Source organism: Eptesicus fuscus, chromosome 13 (genome assembly GCF_027574615.1).
Source record: "Eptesicus fuscus isolate TK198812 chromosome 13, DD_ASM_mEF_20220401, whole genome shotgun sequence".
NCBI lineage: Eukaryota > Metazoa > Chordata > Mammalia > Chiroptera > Vespertilionidae > Eptesicus > Eptesicus fuscus.
Genome location: NC_072485.1, coordinates 43,307,131 through 43,323,273, shown reverse-complemented (window position 1 = coordinate 43,323,273; position 16,143 = coordinate 43,307,131). Strand labels below are relative to the sequence as shown.

General features: G+C 40.3%; 2 protein-coding genes across 2 annotated transcripts in view; one reads left to right on the top strand and one right to left on the bottom strand.

The window, feature by feature from the left end:
- Positions 1-1,290: 1,290 nt before the first annotated feature.
- Positions 1,291-16,143, bottom strand: part of LOC103304145 (matrix metalloproteinase-26) — a 111,066-nt gene continuing 96,213 nt past the window's right edge. Inside the window, exon 6 of the mRNA XM_054725661.1 lies at positions 1,291-1,387. Coding sequence (XP_054581636.1) covers positions 1,300-1,387 — 88 coding nt within the window. The 3' untranslated portion in view covers positions 1,291-1,299. The remainder of the gene's footprint in view (positions 1,388-16,143) is intronic.
- Positions 7,786-8,730, top strand: LOC103304138 (olfactory receptor 52D1-like). The gene has a single exon (XM_008161074.3). The coding sequence runs from the start codon at positions 7,786-7,788 to the stop codon at positions 8,728-8,730; it is 945 nt and encodes a 314-aa protein (XP_008159296.3).

Below are 16,143 nucleotides of genomic sequence, written 5' to 3'. Positions count from 1 at the left end.
TGCGGGGCGATCATGGGGCAATGGCGGGGCCCCCCTGACCAATCACATTGCACTCGCCTTGGTTGGCCTGGCACCAGCACGTGTCATAGCGTGGTCATCTAGTCGGTAGTTCTGCTGTTTGGCCATTTAGTCGATTTGGATATTATGCTTTTATTATTATAGATAGATTATTTCCAAATTGATCTATAGGTTTAATGCAATTTAATATGTGTATCTTTGTTCTGTGTCTTGTCCTTCTCTTAAATGTGTTTTTAAGAGAACAGAAATTCTTGATTTGATACAATCCAATTTGTTAATATTTCCCAAAATTATATTTTTATTTTCTATTTAAGAATTTTTTTATTATATTAAGATCATGAACATATCCCCCTATAATTTCATTTACAGTTTTATTATTTTTCCTTTCACATTTAGATAGAAAATAAATCTAGAACTGACTTATTTTTAATGGTGTGGGAAATGGAAAAATTTTCCTTCTTTTCCCTCTTTGTTGTTCTGACTGAACTAATAATTAACTTGACATGAGACATATTAACAAGAGAAAAATAACAAAATTTTATTTCTTTTGTACATATGAGGATTCTGTAAGAATATGGTAAATCACACATTGAGGCTTATATGCCATCTTGAGCTAAGGAGAAAGAGAGGGGTGGAAGTGAATAGTGGTTTGGAACTTTAAAGTGCAGAAAGGCAATTCACATGGAGATGAAAAAGAAAATGTATAGTAAAACATAAGTGAATGAAAAAGGGGTTCTATGGAAAGCAACCTCACAGGTAATTTTTTTTAATCTTCACCCAAGGATATTTCTCCATTGATTTTTTAGAGAGTGGAAAAGAGAGGGGAAAACAGAGAGAAATATCGATGTGAGAAAAACACATCGATTGTCTGCCTCCTGCACAAGTCCTGACCAGGGCTCTGGCAGAGGAGGAGCCTGCAACCTAAGTACATGCCCTTGACTGGAATTAAACCAGGGTCCTTTGGTCTGCAGGCCAATGCTCTATCCACTGACCCAAACTGGCTAGGGACCTCACAGGTAATCTGATCATAAATTCCTGGCAGGTCATGATGGGTAGTCACCATAGAATATATAACTTGTTCAATAAAAACATATTTGCCTTAAGCAAGCCTTGTTCATTATTTCTGTGAATCTAGTTTAACACGCTTTTGAAATGCCTACTTTTCAGACTCCTCCTACTAAAGCTGACCCCAAAACTCATATTCTCGATGGGTTTTTAATATAATCTCCACTTTGCTTTCACCCACCCTCATACAATCTTCCTTATGTTCCCTCCTGAACCTCAAATGCATAAAAGAAACTGCAAGCTATTACTCTCCAAAGCATTTTTCTCAGTCTGTTGAGATCTTGCTTCCAGGCATATTTTCTCTCTGAAATGAATAAATATTAATTAAAACTCTCTAACAGATTTTGACATTCTAATGTTGACATATGTTTTTGTTGGACCATCTTTAACAATGGGACACAGAGAAGACTTTGATCGAATGGGCCTTCTAGGCTCCTCACTATATCTATCACACACTAGTTCATATTAAACTGTAGTTATCTATGATGACAGCTTCCTTGCTGGAACAGGTCTCTAAATACTTTGAGGCAGTTAAGGGGAAGGTCAATGGTTTTTCCTGAATCTTTTGTTTTTTAAAAATAACTAGCTTATTTTTAAATATCTCACATAGGTATATTTTGGGTTGGAAAACTCTGCTCCCCCTCAGTGGTGTGAGGTTGGAATCAAGGCTAACTTTTTCCATATGAATATTTCATTTACTCAGCATCATATGTTGAATAGAAAAAGATGTTATTCTCTACTACATCTAATAGCATATTTATCATAATTAGATGACTGTTCATGTATGATCTATTTGCAATTTTATATATTTTACATTAATCAGCTCTTTTTATGTCAAGACTACAGTAAAATCATGAATATAGAAGTTCAGGTGTGAGACTTAGTGTATTTTATCAAGTTTACTTAGTATAGTAGATCATTACCTAGTAGGTTCCCTGGCCAGTATGGCTCAGTTGGTTGGAGTGTCATCCCATACACCAAAAGGTGGTGGGTTTGGTTCCTGGTCAGGGCACATACCCAGGTTGTGGGTTTCATCCCTGGTCTGTGTGAGTGGAAAGCAACTGATTGATGTTTCTCTCTCTCTCTCTCTCTCTCTCTCTCTCTCTCTCTCTCTCTCTCTCTCTCTTTTTCTTCTTCTTCTTCTTCTTCTTCTTCTTCTTCTTCTTCTTCTTCTTCTTCTTCTTCTTCTTCTTCTCTCTCCTTCTCTCTCTGTCTTCTCTCTCTCTTCCTTTTAAAAAATCTAGCAGGTAAGGTTATTGTTGAACAGTTAGTTTTTTTTCTGAGGGTAGACTTTGTGAAGAAGAATAGAATGGTTTGGTGTTTTTCAAAAATGGTTCATTTCCCCCTCACCCTGCCAAAAGCATGAGCAGATTTTTCTGTGATATCACTCAGAGGACATAGTGAGCTCCTGGAGACAAAACTCAAAATTGTAGGACTCAGCAATGACTGGGTCCCCCTAGAGTTTATCTCTTAGGCTTGCCTACACTAAGCCTCCAGCAATTAGTTAATAACAGTTCACTTTCCTGCCTTGGCACTGTTTCTTATGGAGATTTCTGCTCTATTAAATTGTGATTTTTCTGTTTTCACTTATTGATTTCTTTAATTTTGGGGGCAGCAGATTTCCCTGTCTCACAGATATGAGAAGAGTTGTTGATTTTCAAATAGTTCTAATTTTTACTGTTAGGGCAAAGTGTCAAGTTCCAACTTCTCACTTGCTGAACCGGTAAACTGAAGTCTACATCCTAGTGTTTTAATTCATTCTGACATTCTATGTGTTTTGACCAGAGAGTTTAAAGCATTTACATTTAAATAGCAAGGACTTGCTATTGCCATTTTTGTGTTCTGTATGTCTTATAACATTTTTTGCCCCTCATTTCCTCCCATACTGCATTCCTTTGTGTTTAGTTGATTTTTTGTAATGATACCTTCTGAGTCTTTGTCATTTCCTTTTGTGCATAGTCTATATTTTCTTAGGAATTACACATAACAATCTAGTCTTATAACAATATACTTAAAATTGATAGCAACTTAGCTTCAATCACATACAAAAAGTTCTACTCCTTTGGAGTTCTACTCCCACACTTGGTTATTAATGTGACAAATTACATCTTTATGTATTGTGTACCCATTCACATCATACTATATAATAAAAGGCTAATATGCAAATAGACTGAACGGCAGAATGACCGGTCGCTATGACACGCACTGACCATCAGGGGGCAGACGCTCAATGTTGGAGCTGCCCCCTGGTGGTCAGTGTGCTCCCACGGGGGGGAGGGGAGGGGAGGGGCGGAGAGACACCGCTCAGCTAGAAGCTGGGCTCATGGCTGGCAAGTGCAGCAGCAGTAGCAGGAGCCTCTCCCACCTCCGAGGCAGCACTAAGGATTCCTGGAGAATGTCCACCTGCCAGCTTAGGCCCATTCCCCAAGGGTCCTGGACTGCGAGAGGGCGCAAGCCAGGCTGAGGGACCCCCCTCCAGTGCACAAAAGTTGTGCACCGAGCCTCTAGTATCTAATAATAGACAAATATGCAAATTGACCATACCTCCGATACACCGACAAGCCACGCCCATCAGCCATGCCCACCATCCAATCAGAGCAAGTATGCAAATTAACCCAAACCAAGATGGCTACAGCCACAGAGAGCAAGGTTTCCTAGGTAACAGAGGAAGCCAAGCTTTCTGCCAGCCATTGAAAGGCCTAAGCCTCCACTCAAGCTACAAAGTTTCAATTATAGAAGGTAAACAAATTCAAACAAATGGTGGCAGAACGGAGCTTGAGAGAGCAGGCCAGGGTTGCTGCCGGCAACAGGGGAAGCAAAGCTTTCCACACACCCTGGCCGGGCCCACCTGCTTAAGGCAACAAAGTTTCAATTATAACCCCAACACAAATGGCTGCGGGCCTCAGAGGGAGCCCTAGGCTTGGCTCTGCTCCAGGCTACAAAGTTTCAATTGTAGAAGGAAAATAAATTCCAGATAACAGGGCCTCCGCTTGCATTGCCAGGGGGCGTAGCCCGCCTGCAAACCACCACAGGCCCCTCGCTCAGGCCGCCCCACGCCCCAAGGGAACCCCACCCTGATCAGGGACACCCTTCAGGGCAAACCAGCTGGACCCCACCCCTGTACCAGGCCTCTATCCTATCTAATAAAAGAGTACTATGCAGATTGATCATCACTGCAACACACAATATAGCTGCCCCCATGTGGTCAAAGATCCTGCCCCCATGTGGACACAAGATGGCCAACAAAAGATGGCCAGCAGGAGAGGGCAGTTGGGAGGCACCCGGCCTGCAAGGGAGGGCAGTTGGAGGTGATCAACCCTGCAGGAGAGGGCAGTTAGGGGTAACCAGGCCGGCAGAGGAGGGAAGTTGGGGGCAAACAGGCTGGCAGCAGAGTGGTTAGGGTGTGATCAGGCTGGCAGGCAGAGCAGTTAGGGGCAATCAGGAAGGCAGGCAGGCAAGCAGTTGGGAGCCAGCAGTCCTGGATTGTGAGAGGGATGTCCGACTGCCCGTTTAGGCCCGATCCCTGGGATCGGGCCTAAACGGGCAGTCAAACATCCCTTGAGGGGTCCCAGATTGGAGAGGGTACAGGCTGGGCTGAGGGATAACCCCCCTCCGTGCACGAAATTCGTGTCCCGGGCCTCTAGTAGGTTTATAATTGTGCTTGTGCTTTTGTCTTTTGAATTCTGTAGAAGAATAAGATGTGGAGTTATGAACCAAATTTATGATAATGCTGGTTTTTCTATTTGTATATGTATTTATATTTACTGAAGAATTTTCTATTTTTGTATATGTTTGAGTTACTCTCTAGCTTCCTTTAATTTCAACATAAAGGTCTCCCTTTAGTATTTCTTATAGAGTAGGTCTAGTGGTAATAAACACCTTTAGCTTTTGTTTTCTGAAAATACCTTAATCTTTTCCTCATGTTTGAAGGGTAGTTTTGACAGATACAGGATTTTTTATCTCCCCTCCCAAACACTTTAAATATATCTTTCAACTCTCTTCTTACCTGAAAGGTTTATGTCTCGAGTTGATATTTGAATGCAGTTGATGAAAAAAGAATGTCTTCTGTGTCTTTTCAGTTCCCTTTAGGATTGGTACTCTTAACTGATTGATAATTACTCAAAATACTGAGGGATAGCTATAAACACAATGCACTATCCCTGAAATTAGGAAGATTATTAATTACCAATAATAGAAACATTTCCCCTTCTTCCAATGACTCCATAAGGACCTGTTTGTGTCAGGTGTTATTCCTGCTTATCCTCTGAGATTACTATGTTGATGTTTCTACATATAGAAGCTCCACTTTTAGGTTGCTTCTTTGCTCTGAATCAGTTTCTCTCTGAGTTAATTAAGGCTATTATGAAACTGGAGAGGGATGCAGAGAAAGGGATAGTTTGAGTGACCTAAATAATTTTTTAGAGTATGTGGGACTCCCTCAAAAAGCATCTTTTTAATTTTACAACTGACTTAGATTCAAGGGAAGAGATATAATGCTTTGAAACAGAGGAAATGCACATTTCTCATTCTCTATGGATGAAATGAATACAAAATTGGATTCTAGGAAACAAAAGTTTATTTGAGGATATAATAGAAGTAAAAATGATCTCTCAATTTGACCATATTTCATTTTGTATGAATCTATTATGGAACAAAAATATGAATACCTTATAATGTTTGGACTCAACTACAGGTTGGTATTTTTAGGAAAAAGGTATCACATATATTATATCATGCATGTTTGTACAAAAAAAAGTGTTTGGGGAACTAGTGTATGTATGTGTGTTCACTTTATAAATATGTTCTCGTAGTGCTCCGTATTGTATTTATACCTCTGACATATACTTATTGAATACCTGAGTGACAGCCTTTGTCTAGAGATTGGATTATAAAACTTTCTATTGTTTATGTGATTATACATGAATATGTGGGGCCCTTCTCATCTCACTTGGATCTATCTCCTTATAATCTTAGCATCCCAATTACATTAGATTTTAATTCATTACAACATGATTGTCTTTCCTGATGGAACTCTATTTATATTCCTTTGTTTATGTGTGTGCATATGTGGATAGATTGATGATAGATAGAAAGATAGATATATCATAACTATTCATCTATATTAAAATTCTAAGGGCTGAAGTCATATATTCTTTATATTCCAATCTAAGTGCTATCTATTCAAGAATGCTGTCCTTGACTAAATTAAATTTGATTTCTTAATTTTATTTCTACATAATTCATTCTATCTTCACATTTGAGGTAAGTTTTTGCCTTATAATTACTTGCTTAAAGTTAAAGTGTAATTATTTATTTAAAGCTAAACAGTTTGTTTTAAAAAGCCATCTTTGCATTGTCCCAGTGTTTTTCACTTACTAAAGCCCAGAAATGTAAATATAAAAACCTAGATAATATTTCTCCAGTTAATGGTATTTGGAGACGGTAAGTGTGTTGGCATGATTCTGGAAAGCATAGGTATCTCTATGCAGGTTCTTATTGATGCCTATTATATTTTTAACAATTGGTTTGAGACAGAGGAAGTAGATTTTTCTTAAGTATTAATGGTAGTACTATACAAATACCAAGTACTGCCTTGAGGTAGATGGGAAAAACAGGAAATTACTAACCAAGATTACAACCGAAGCATTTGTGGTGACTGAAGAGTCCTTTTTCTTTTTTGAACACTTTCACTTCCTGCTTCATGCTCAACTACTTTATTCCAAGGAATCTCTGTCAGGGAGATTTGACTGTTCATTGGAACTATGGGAAGAAGTATAAGGAAATCTGTTTTAGTTAGTAACTAATTTTTCAGACATCATTGGGTCTATTTACCAATCCAATGAGTAGACTTCTGTGCATAGTTTAGAATGTGGGTTTCTGGATCAACAACTGAAAAGGCACAGGTAGGATTTATCTGCACAGTGAAATTATCTTAGTCTAAGACACTGAAGATGTGAAGGTAGTGAGTGGGGTTAATGTTAAGAAATATATTATCCTTAACAATATATAGTGATATAAAAAGAACTTAATATATGCCTACTTCAAGGGAACATGGTAAAAGAAAATAATAAAAAAAATAAACCAGAATATTTTATTTGTCAGATTAATCACAGATGCAGAGGGGAAAATGAAAGGCTGAAGATGTATTTTGAGTTATTCCTATTTCAAAAGCTATGCCAAAGATTTTAATATCATGTTCAGACAGAGAGGGACAGAGACCATTTATTTCTACTCCCACTTAAGGGTCTTTTAAAGAATGTTCTAAAATTTTCACAAGGCCTCTGATTTGATCACTGCCACTTATGGAAAATTCACTCATATGAGAGAATTACTGTATGAGAGCTTAAAGGTGAAGCATAATAACTGCTCAATAAATATTTGTTGAATTAAGGACAAGTATGACTGCAGATAGAATATTTTACTAGAAATGAAAGAACAAAGTGACTAATGGGTTCTGAAATGATATAAGTATTATCTTTATATATTTCTAAAAACAATAATTTGGTATGTTATTAATATTTTTATTCATCTGATTCTAATGACTTTAAATACTCCAGATAATGAATTTAAATTGTTTTTAACAACACATCATTAATGGACCTTCTGAACAAAATCTTCATATGTCTTAGCATCTGGTTGTGATCCTCTTGACACAGCAACTTTATCTTCAAAAGCACTAACAAAAGTCAAAGAAAAATCATCATGTTTCCTCTCAATACTTCTCATCCCTCTCCTGTCACCTTCTTGCTGATGGGCATCCCAGGACTAGAGCACCTGCATGTCTGGATTGGGATTCCCTTCTGCTCCATGTACATACTGGCTGTGGTGGGGAATGTGACCATCCTGGCTGTGGTGAGGGCAGAGCGAAGCCTTCATGAGCCCATGTTCCTCTTTCTGTGCATGCTGTCGGTCACTGACCTGGTCCTCTCCACATCTACGCTGCCCCGCATGCTCTGTCTCTTCTGGCTTGGAGCCCATGACATTGCCTTTGATGCCTGCTTGGCCCAAATGTTCTTCATCCACAGTTTTACTGCCATGGAATCAGGCTTCTTTTTGGCCATGGCCATTGACCGTTATGTGGCCATTTGTCATCCACTGCGCCATAGCACCATTCTCACCCACGTTCACATCACTATAATGGGCATCATTGTGGTGATTCGGGGAGTAGCCTTCTTTTCTCCACATCCCATTCTGCTCAAACAGCTGCCTTACTGCAGGACTCGAGTCATTGCCCACACCTACTGTGAGTTCATGGCTGTGGTGAAGCTGGCGTGTGTGGACACAGGAGCCACCAAACATTATAGCCTCAGTGTGGCTACAATCATCGGCTCGTGTGATGCAATTCTCATTGCTGTGTCCTATGCCTTTATTCTGCGCTCTGTATTCCGCCTGCCATCGCGAGACGCTAGCTTTAAGGCTTTGGGCACATGTGGATCCCACGTCTCTGTTATTCTTGTCTTCTACTCCACAGCAGGTTTTTCCATTTTTACTCACCGTTTTGGGAAACATGTGCCAGCACATGCCCATATTTTTATTGCAAATATGTACCTTTTGGTGCCCCCTTTTCTCAACCCCATTGTGTATGGAGTAAGGACCAAGAAAATACGCGAACATGTTCTTAGGATATTAATGGTCAAAGTTGCTTAATTTTAGTTGGATCAATTAATAAAAGAATTGGTTCAAGAATAAATGGAGATAATGTAAGGACAATAATTAACTGCTGTCACTCCCACAAGCTGAATTGCATTTACCGCCTGAAAGGTATTTTATTTATTAGACTAGTAGCCCGGTGCACGAAATTCGTGCACATTGAAAGGGAATTAATTAGATGAAATATTTTAATATTGCTATTTGCCCTTTCTCTATAATAAAAGTGTGAGAGATAAAAGGAAATGAGTACAATGTATATGAAAATAATACATAAATTTATTAATAAGTAAACAATAACAAACTGATATAACAATAACAAACTCGTAATATAAAAACAACATTGATGCAAATAATGATTGATAAAGTGATTAAACTTATTCTAATATCTTCCTGTATACCACATTAAGAGTAAAAACACTTTCAGAGTGCTTGACTAATTTCCCTTGAGATAAAGTATTTACAGCTTTAACTTTAACGTAACATGCTCTTTGAACTCAAGAGAAAGCAACAGCCGTAACTGGTTTGGCTCAGTGGATAGAGCGTCGCCCTGTGGACTGAAAGATTCCAGATTCGATTTTGGTCAAGGGCATGTACCTTGGTTGTGGGCACATCCCCCGTAGGAGGTGTGCAGGAGGCAGCTGATCGATATTTCTCTCTCATCGATGTTCCTAACTATCTATCCCTCTCCCTTCTTCTCTGTAAAAAAAATCAATAAAATATTTTTTAAAAATGCTTTAAGCCGAAACCGGTTTGGCTCAGTGGATAGAGCGTCGGCCTGTGGACTCAAGGGTCCCAGGTTCGATTCCGGTCAAGGGCATGTGCCTTGGTTGCGGGTACGTCCCCAGTGGGGGGTGTGCAGGAGGCGGCTGATCGATGTTTCTCTCTCATCGATGTTTCTAACTCTCTGTCCCTCTCTCTTCCTCTCTGTAAAAAAAGAAAATCAGTGAAGTATATAAAAAAAAAAAAATGCTTTAAAAAAAAGCGAGAGAGAAAGCAACATATAACTGACCATGTCCAAAAATGGGTTCAGGTAGGAATATCCCTACTCTGTCTAGAGTTTGTCCTTGTGATTTATTAATAGTCATCACAAATGCTGGCATAACAGGAAAATATCTTCGAATTAATTTAAATGGGTGGCCAGTGTCAGATGGGGACAAATCAATTCTTGGAATCAGAACAATCTCTCCCTCTGCAGATCCTGTTAATATTTCAGCTTTGATAATGTTAGGTTGCAATCTTTTGATAATAAATCTGGTACCATTACAAAGACCCCATTTACTGTTAAGATTTCTCAATAGCATGATGATTGCACCCACTTTCAATTTTAATTTATGACACGGCATTCCAGAAGGAGTAATACTATTAAGAAATTCAATAGGAAAATTTTCCTTTTCAGCATCATCTGTTGAGTCAATGGAATCACCACTCAAATAGGCGTGAAAATCTCCATCAAATATATCCAAAATTTCTTCATTTAATTTTTGAACGTGCTCATTTTTTGAACAAAGAATTGCATGTTTAGATATATTTTTAATATTATCTATAGATATACTATTTCCAAAGATGGCTTAAATAATAGATCCATTAAAAATCATTTCATGGGGAATTTCAATAATATCCATTCCTAAATGAAAATTGCTATCAAGTTTGCCATCTCCAAGTTTTACTAACCATTCACTATAAGCAGAATCCTCTGATCTCATATTTGTTTTAAGAGACAACTGTCTGAAACATCCCCAAACACTACAGTACTTTAAAACTTATTTGTACTATGGCCAATCGTATAGCATGGCAACACAAAAATCCCCTCTGAAAAGAACTTTCCCACCAAATGCAACATTCAAATTAGCGCCAGCGAGAGCTTTATATGTATGGCACGTGTGCAAGTCAAAGTTTATTTTTATATTTCCAGTGCGTCATATGTACCAGTTGGTCGGACGGATGGACAAATGTCGGTCACTTAGCCTTTTATCTATACAGATTATAAGTCATGATTTTAACTTTTTAAAAAATTATCCTTTAATATCTCCAAAGCACAATGAGTAAGAATCTGAAGGTTTATGTGGCTTCTATTTGGTTTCTAGGACAAAGTTCTTTCCTTTACCCACCACTCACTTCTCTCCTTTTACTCTTGAATGTTAATTCCAACATAATTTTTGTAACACCTCTTGAAAAGGATCCCACCAAGTTTTTGATAGTCCACATGATAAAACTTACAGAAAAATACAGCGTGAGACTTTCATTCTCTCACTAAGTTCTTCATATAACTGTAATTCCTCAGCCTCTAAAGAATGAAAAAGGAGAATAAAAGTGCCTTCTCTCATTCCAAGGCCTTTCTCAGTCAGGCAACCACAAAAAGAAAGAATGAGCCTACAATTCATGCCATGTAATCTCTATCAGGCATAATTCAAATCCCATCATCCAAAGTCTGGGATAATTAAAATGTATAAGAGAACAGTGGTGACCTGGGGGAGAACTTATGAAACCTTGTCTCCTGCTTTTGCTGAACATTCTTTTCGTTATGCTAGACTCCAAGTCCCTATCGGGGACCTGGTCAGATGGCTGTGGGTGCTAACCTACGCCACCTGGATCCGTGATCGGGGACCTGGGCAACCTGCTGCAGGCATTAACCCACGCTGCCTGCCCTGGTCCATGATCCCTGATAGGGGCTTTGAGTCAGCTGCCACTGGCGATGGCTGACTTGAAGCCCTTATCCCGGACCTGGTCAGGCGGCTGCGGGCGCTAACCCACACCGCCTGCCCTGGTCCGAGATCGGTGATGGACCTGGGCAGGCAGCTGCCCTGGTCCGTGATCCCTGATCGTGGACCTGGGCAGGTGGCTGCAGGCCTTAACCCACACCGCCTGCCCTGGTCGGAGATCGGTGATGGCGGACCTGGCCAGCCGGCTGCGAGCATTAACCCACGCTGCCTGCCCTGGTCCATGATCGGTGATGGACCTGGGCAGGCAGCTGCCCTGGTCCGTGATCCCTGATCGTGGACCTGGGCAGGCGGCTGCAGGCCTTAACCCACACCACCTGCCCTGGTCCACGATTGGTGATGGCGGACCGGGGCAGCCAGCTGCGGGCTTCAACCCACGCCGCCTGCCCTGGTCTGCGATCGGTCATGGCGGACCGGGGCAGCCAGCTGCGGGCTTCAACCCACGCCGCCTGCCCTGGTCTGCGATCGGTCATGGCGGACCGGGGCAGCCAGCTGCGGGCTTCAACCCACGCCGCCTGCCCGGGTCCGCGATCGGTGATGGCGTACCGGGGCAGCCGGCTGCGGGCTTCAACCCACGCCGCCTGCCCCGGTCTGCGATCGGTCATGGCGGACCTGTGCAGGCGGCTGCCCCGGTCTGCGATCGGTGATGGGCGGACCGGGGCAGCCGGCTGCGGGCTTCAACTCCCCCCGCCTGCCCCGGTCTGCGATCGGTCATGGCGGACCTGGGCAGGCGGCTGCAGGCTTCAACCCACGCCGCCTGCCCCGGTCTGCGATTGGTCATGGCGGACCTGTGCAGGCGGCTGCCCCGGTCTGTGATCGGTCATGGTGGACCTGGGCAGGCGGCTGCGGGCTTCAACCCATGCTGCCTGCCCCGGTCTGCGATCGGTCATGGCGGACCTGGGCAGGCGGCTGCGGGCTTCAACCCATGCTGCCTGCCCCGGTCTGCGATCGGTCATGGCGGACCTGTGCAGGCGGCTGCCCCGGTCTGCGATTGGTGATGGCGGACCAGGGCAGGCGGCTGCGGGCTGCCATCGGTGATGGTGGACCTGTGCAGGCGACTGCCCCTTCCGAGATCGGTGATGGCGGACTGGGGCAGCCGGCTGCGGGCTTCAACCCACCCGCCTTCCCCGGTCTGCGATTGATGATGGCAGACCTGGTCAGCCGGCTGCCAGCGCTAACCGCCTGCCCCAGTCCACCATCATAGCTTGGATCTCACTGGCATGGGTGCTCCCCTCTCCCCCTCCCCCCCCATCTTTGCTGGTTTAACGTATATTTGCTTCTGATTGGCTGGTGGGCATGGCTGGTGGGCGTGGCTTATGGGTGTAGCGGAGGTGCGGTCAATTTGCATATTACTGTTTTATTAGATAAGATGTCTATAAATCCCAAAAATTCTAATTTGCGAAGTTATTTCAGCTTTTTTATTTATTAAACATTGGAGAACAAATTAATTTCCTCCTAGGTATGTGTTTTTTAGAGGGTAATTACAAATACAGAGTAAACAGTAAAGGAAGAGGAAAAAGAAAAGTAAATAATATAGAAAAAAATTTCCAGAGAACCTAATGATGTCTGGTATATACCTGGCAATTTGAAGCCATTTGATTATGTGTGTAGCTGTGATTTCATAGAACAGGTGATCAATGTTGTATCTCTTCTATAATGCAATCAAATAATAGAATTATTGTTCATTTAGATAAAGGAGTAGAAATAATATATAAATATTAAACATTAATATTGAGCAAATGTCTCAACAAACGAACTTGAATTGGTGTGAAGGCACTAATTTTAGTATTAAGGCTGACCCATTTTCTGGAGAAATTTTGATAGAGGAGGAGTATATTTCTTAAAATAAGCTAATATCATGAAGTCTATTGTCTGTTAAAATTGAGGTTATGAATTCCCATTTTGATAAATACTAGTCAATATTACTAAATTACCAAGCTACCATATGCATTGATTCTACCTCATTTATTCATTAGATGACTTGGAACCCAGTATCAATAAACAAGATCTGATATTTCTTATTAGCAACAATGTTGAAATAGTTTATTGCCCCAGTACCAGGGACTTACAAGTTCATTGACACTAGGTTTCTATTTCTTATTATTTTTAAAAAATACAACCTAAAATCTGTGGACCTGTTTTATAATTTGGATATGTAAAAAATTGTGTTTTGATATTTATGCTTTGAAACTTTTTACCTCCCTTTGCTTATTATCATTAGAAGCTCACACCCATTGTTAAACATGCAGACTAACATCTCTGAATTCACCATTCTCACTTCATAATTCAAATATGGGGAGAGTGTGAAGATTTCTATTTTGGAGAACTGGAAATATTTGGTAATCTTTCTTTGATTTCCTAATAGATGTGCAAACTAACATTCTTACTGTGGTAGAATTTAGACTTCATGGCATTTTTCCAGGTATTCTAATCACTTAATATTTAAGTATCCAGGCTTTATAGTTAGACTGCTTCAGGTCAAATCCAGTATTCATTGCTTGGCTAGCTTTATTGCTATTTGATTCCCCTTCCCCTCAATTTTATAATATTTAAAAACAGTGATAAAATAAGTATCTACCTCATATAGTTGTATGGCAATTAAATAAAACACATAAAGAAGATTGGTGCTATGGCATAGAGCAAACATAGTAAACTGTATTTTTTTAGATTCTTCCCCTATGATTATAATTTTCTATGTTCTGCACCTTTTGTTTAAACTGCTTTAAGAAATGCCATATCTTATTTAATATTACCGTCTTTGAAACTGTGTATTATTTGTATTTTTGTTATTTATATAATGAATTTATTTGATTTCATTCCCTTTTAGCCACTTATTTGGTAAATTTACCAACACCTCAAAAAAAAAAAACAACACACACACACACACAAAAAAAAAACACACCACAACTTGTGCTTTATTTCCTTTGCTGTATATTATGTTGTTTCATTGTATGCCATATATTGGTAACTTTAAGCTCTTCTGGAGAATAGGATAGCTTTAATGCAGTGCAATAGAATAGTGATAAGAATATAGTAATTACTTCGAATGTCTTTTGTTGATAAAATCATTTGATTATTCATTCAATTATTTATTTTATTAAATTTATTGGTGACATTGGATAATAGGATCACATGTATTTCAAATGTACATTTCTATGATACATGACCTGCGTACTGCTTTGTGTGCCCATCATCCAAAGTCAAATCATGTTCCATCACCATCGATTTGGCTCCCTTTACATTTCATTGCTCCCCACTCTCTTCTTTCTGGTAACCATATGATCTATGAGTTTCAGTTTTCTATCCCACATATGAGTGAAATCATATAGTTCTTCGTTTTTTTCTAACTGACTTATTCCACTTAACATAATATTCTCAAGGTCCATTCATGTTGTCGCAAATAGCAGTATTTCATCTTTTCTTATGGCTGAGTAGTATTCCATTGTCTATATGTACCACATCTTCTTCATCCAGTTGTCTATCAATAATACTTTGGTTGTCTCCATGTCTTGGCAACCATGATTAATTCTACAATGAACATAGGGAAACATATATCTTTATACATAATTTTTTTTTGCGTTTTTCAGGTAGATACACAGAAGAGGGATTGCTAGGTCATATGGTAACTCTATTTTTAATTTTTTGAAGAACCACATACATACTGTTTTTCATTCCCACCAGTGTGAATGAGGGTTTCTTTTCCCTCACAACCTCTCCAACACTTGTTATTACTAGTATCTGCATTGTTGATAATAGCCATTCTAACAGGTGTGAGGTGGTTGGTATCTCATTGCAGTTTTGATTTGTTCTTCCCTAATAGCAAGTGAAGTTGAACAATTTTTCCTATGTCTCTTGGTCGTTTTTATGTCTTCCTGGGAGAGGTGTCTATTCAGATCCTTTGCCCATTTTTAAATTGGATTGTTTGTTTGGTATTGAGTTGTATGAGTTCTTTATACTTTTGGTTATTAATGCCTTGTTTGCAAACTAAACTGTTGTTTTAAAATATCACCTCCCATTTGGTTAGGTGGCTTTTTGTTTTGTTGGTGGTTTCTTTTGTTGTACAGAAGCTTTTTAGTTTGATATAGTCCCTTCATTTATTTTTACCTTTACTTCCCTTGCTTTTGGGATCAAATTCTAAGACCAAGCTCCACATGTTTAGTACCTATGTTTTCTTCTATGTAATTTATTGTTTCAGATCTTTTATCTTAGGTCTTTAATCCATTTTGACTTACTTTTTGTACATGAGCACAAACTGTGGTCTAGTTTCATTCTTTTGCATGTGGTCTTCCAATTTTCCCAGCACCATTTACTGAAGAGACTTTCTTTTCTCCATTGTGTATTTTTGGCTCTTTTGTCAAAAATTAGTTGCCCATATACATGTGGTTTTATTTCTGGGCTCTCAATTCTGTTCCATTGGTCTGTGTGTCTGTCAGGACGTCCCTGGGTGCAGACCCTGGGACTGTTCACAGAGTGCACCCTTTGCTGGCGGGGGGCGGGGGGGGCGCGGGAGGGGGAGGGACGCGAGTCTGTAGCATCAGTGGTCAGCTGCCCAGACAATGTGCTCCTCAACCTGACACCAAGGGTGGCCTAAGCGAGTTCTGGGCAATGAATCAGCAGAGCTCTGAATTGCTGAAAGCCAACAATCCCAGTGGCACCCCCATGTTCTGGCCTTACCCAGGTCTCTGGGGTCAGC

What these genes read in the sequence shown, in the direction of transcription:
- LOC103304138 (XM_008161074.3), top strand. Translation starts at nt 7,786, where the DNA reads ATGTTTCCTCTCAATACTTCTCATCCCTCTCCTGTCACCTTCTTGCTG.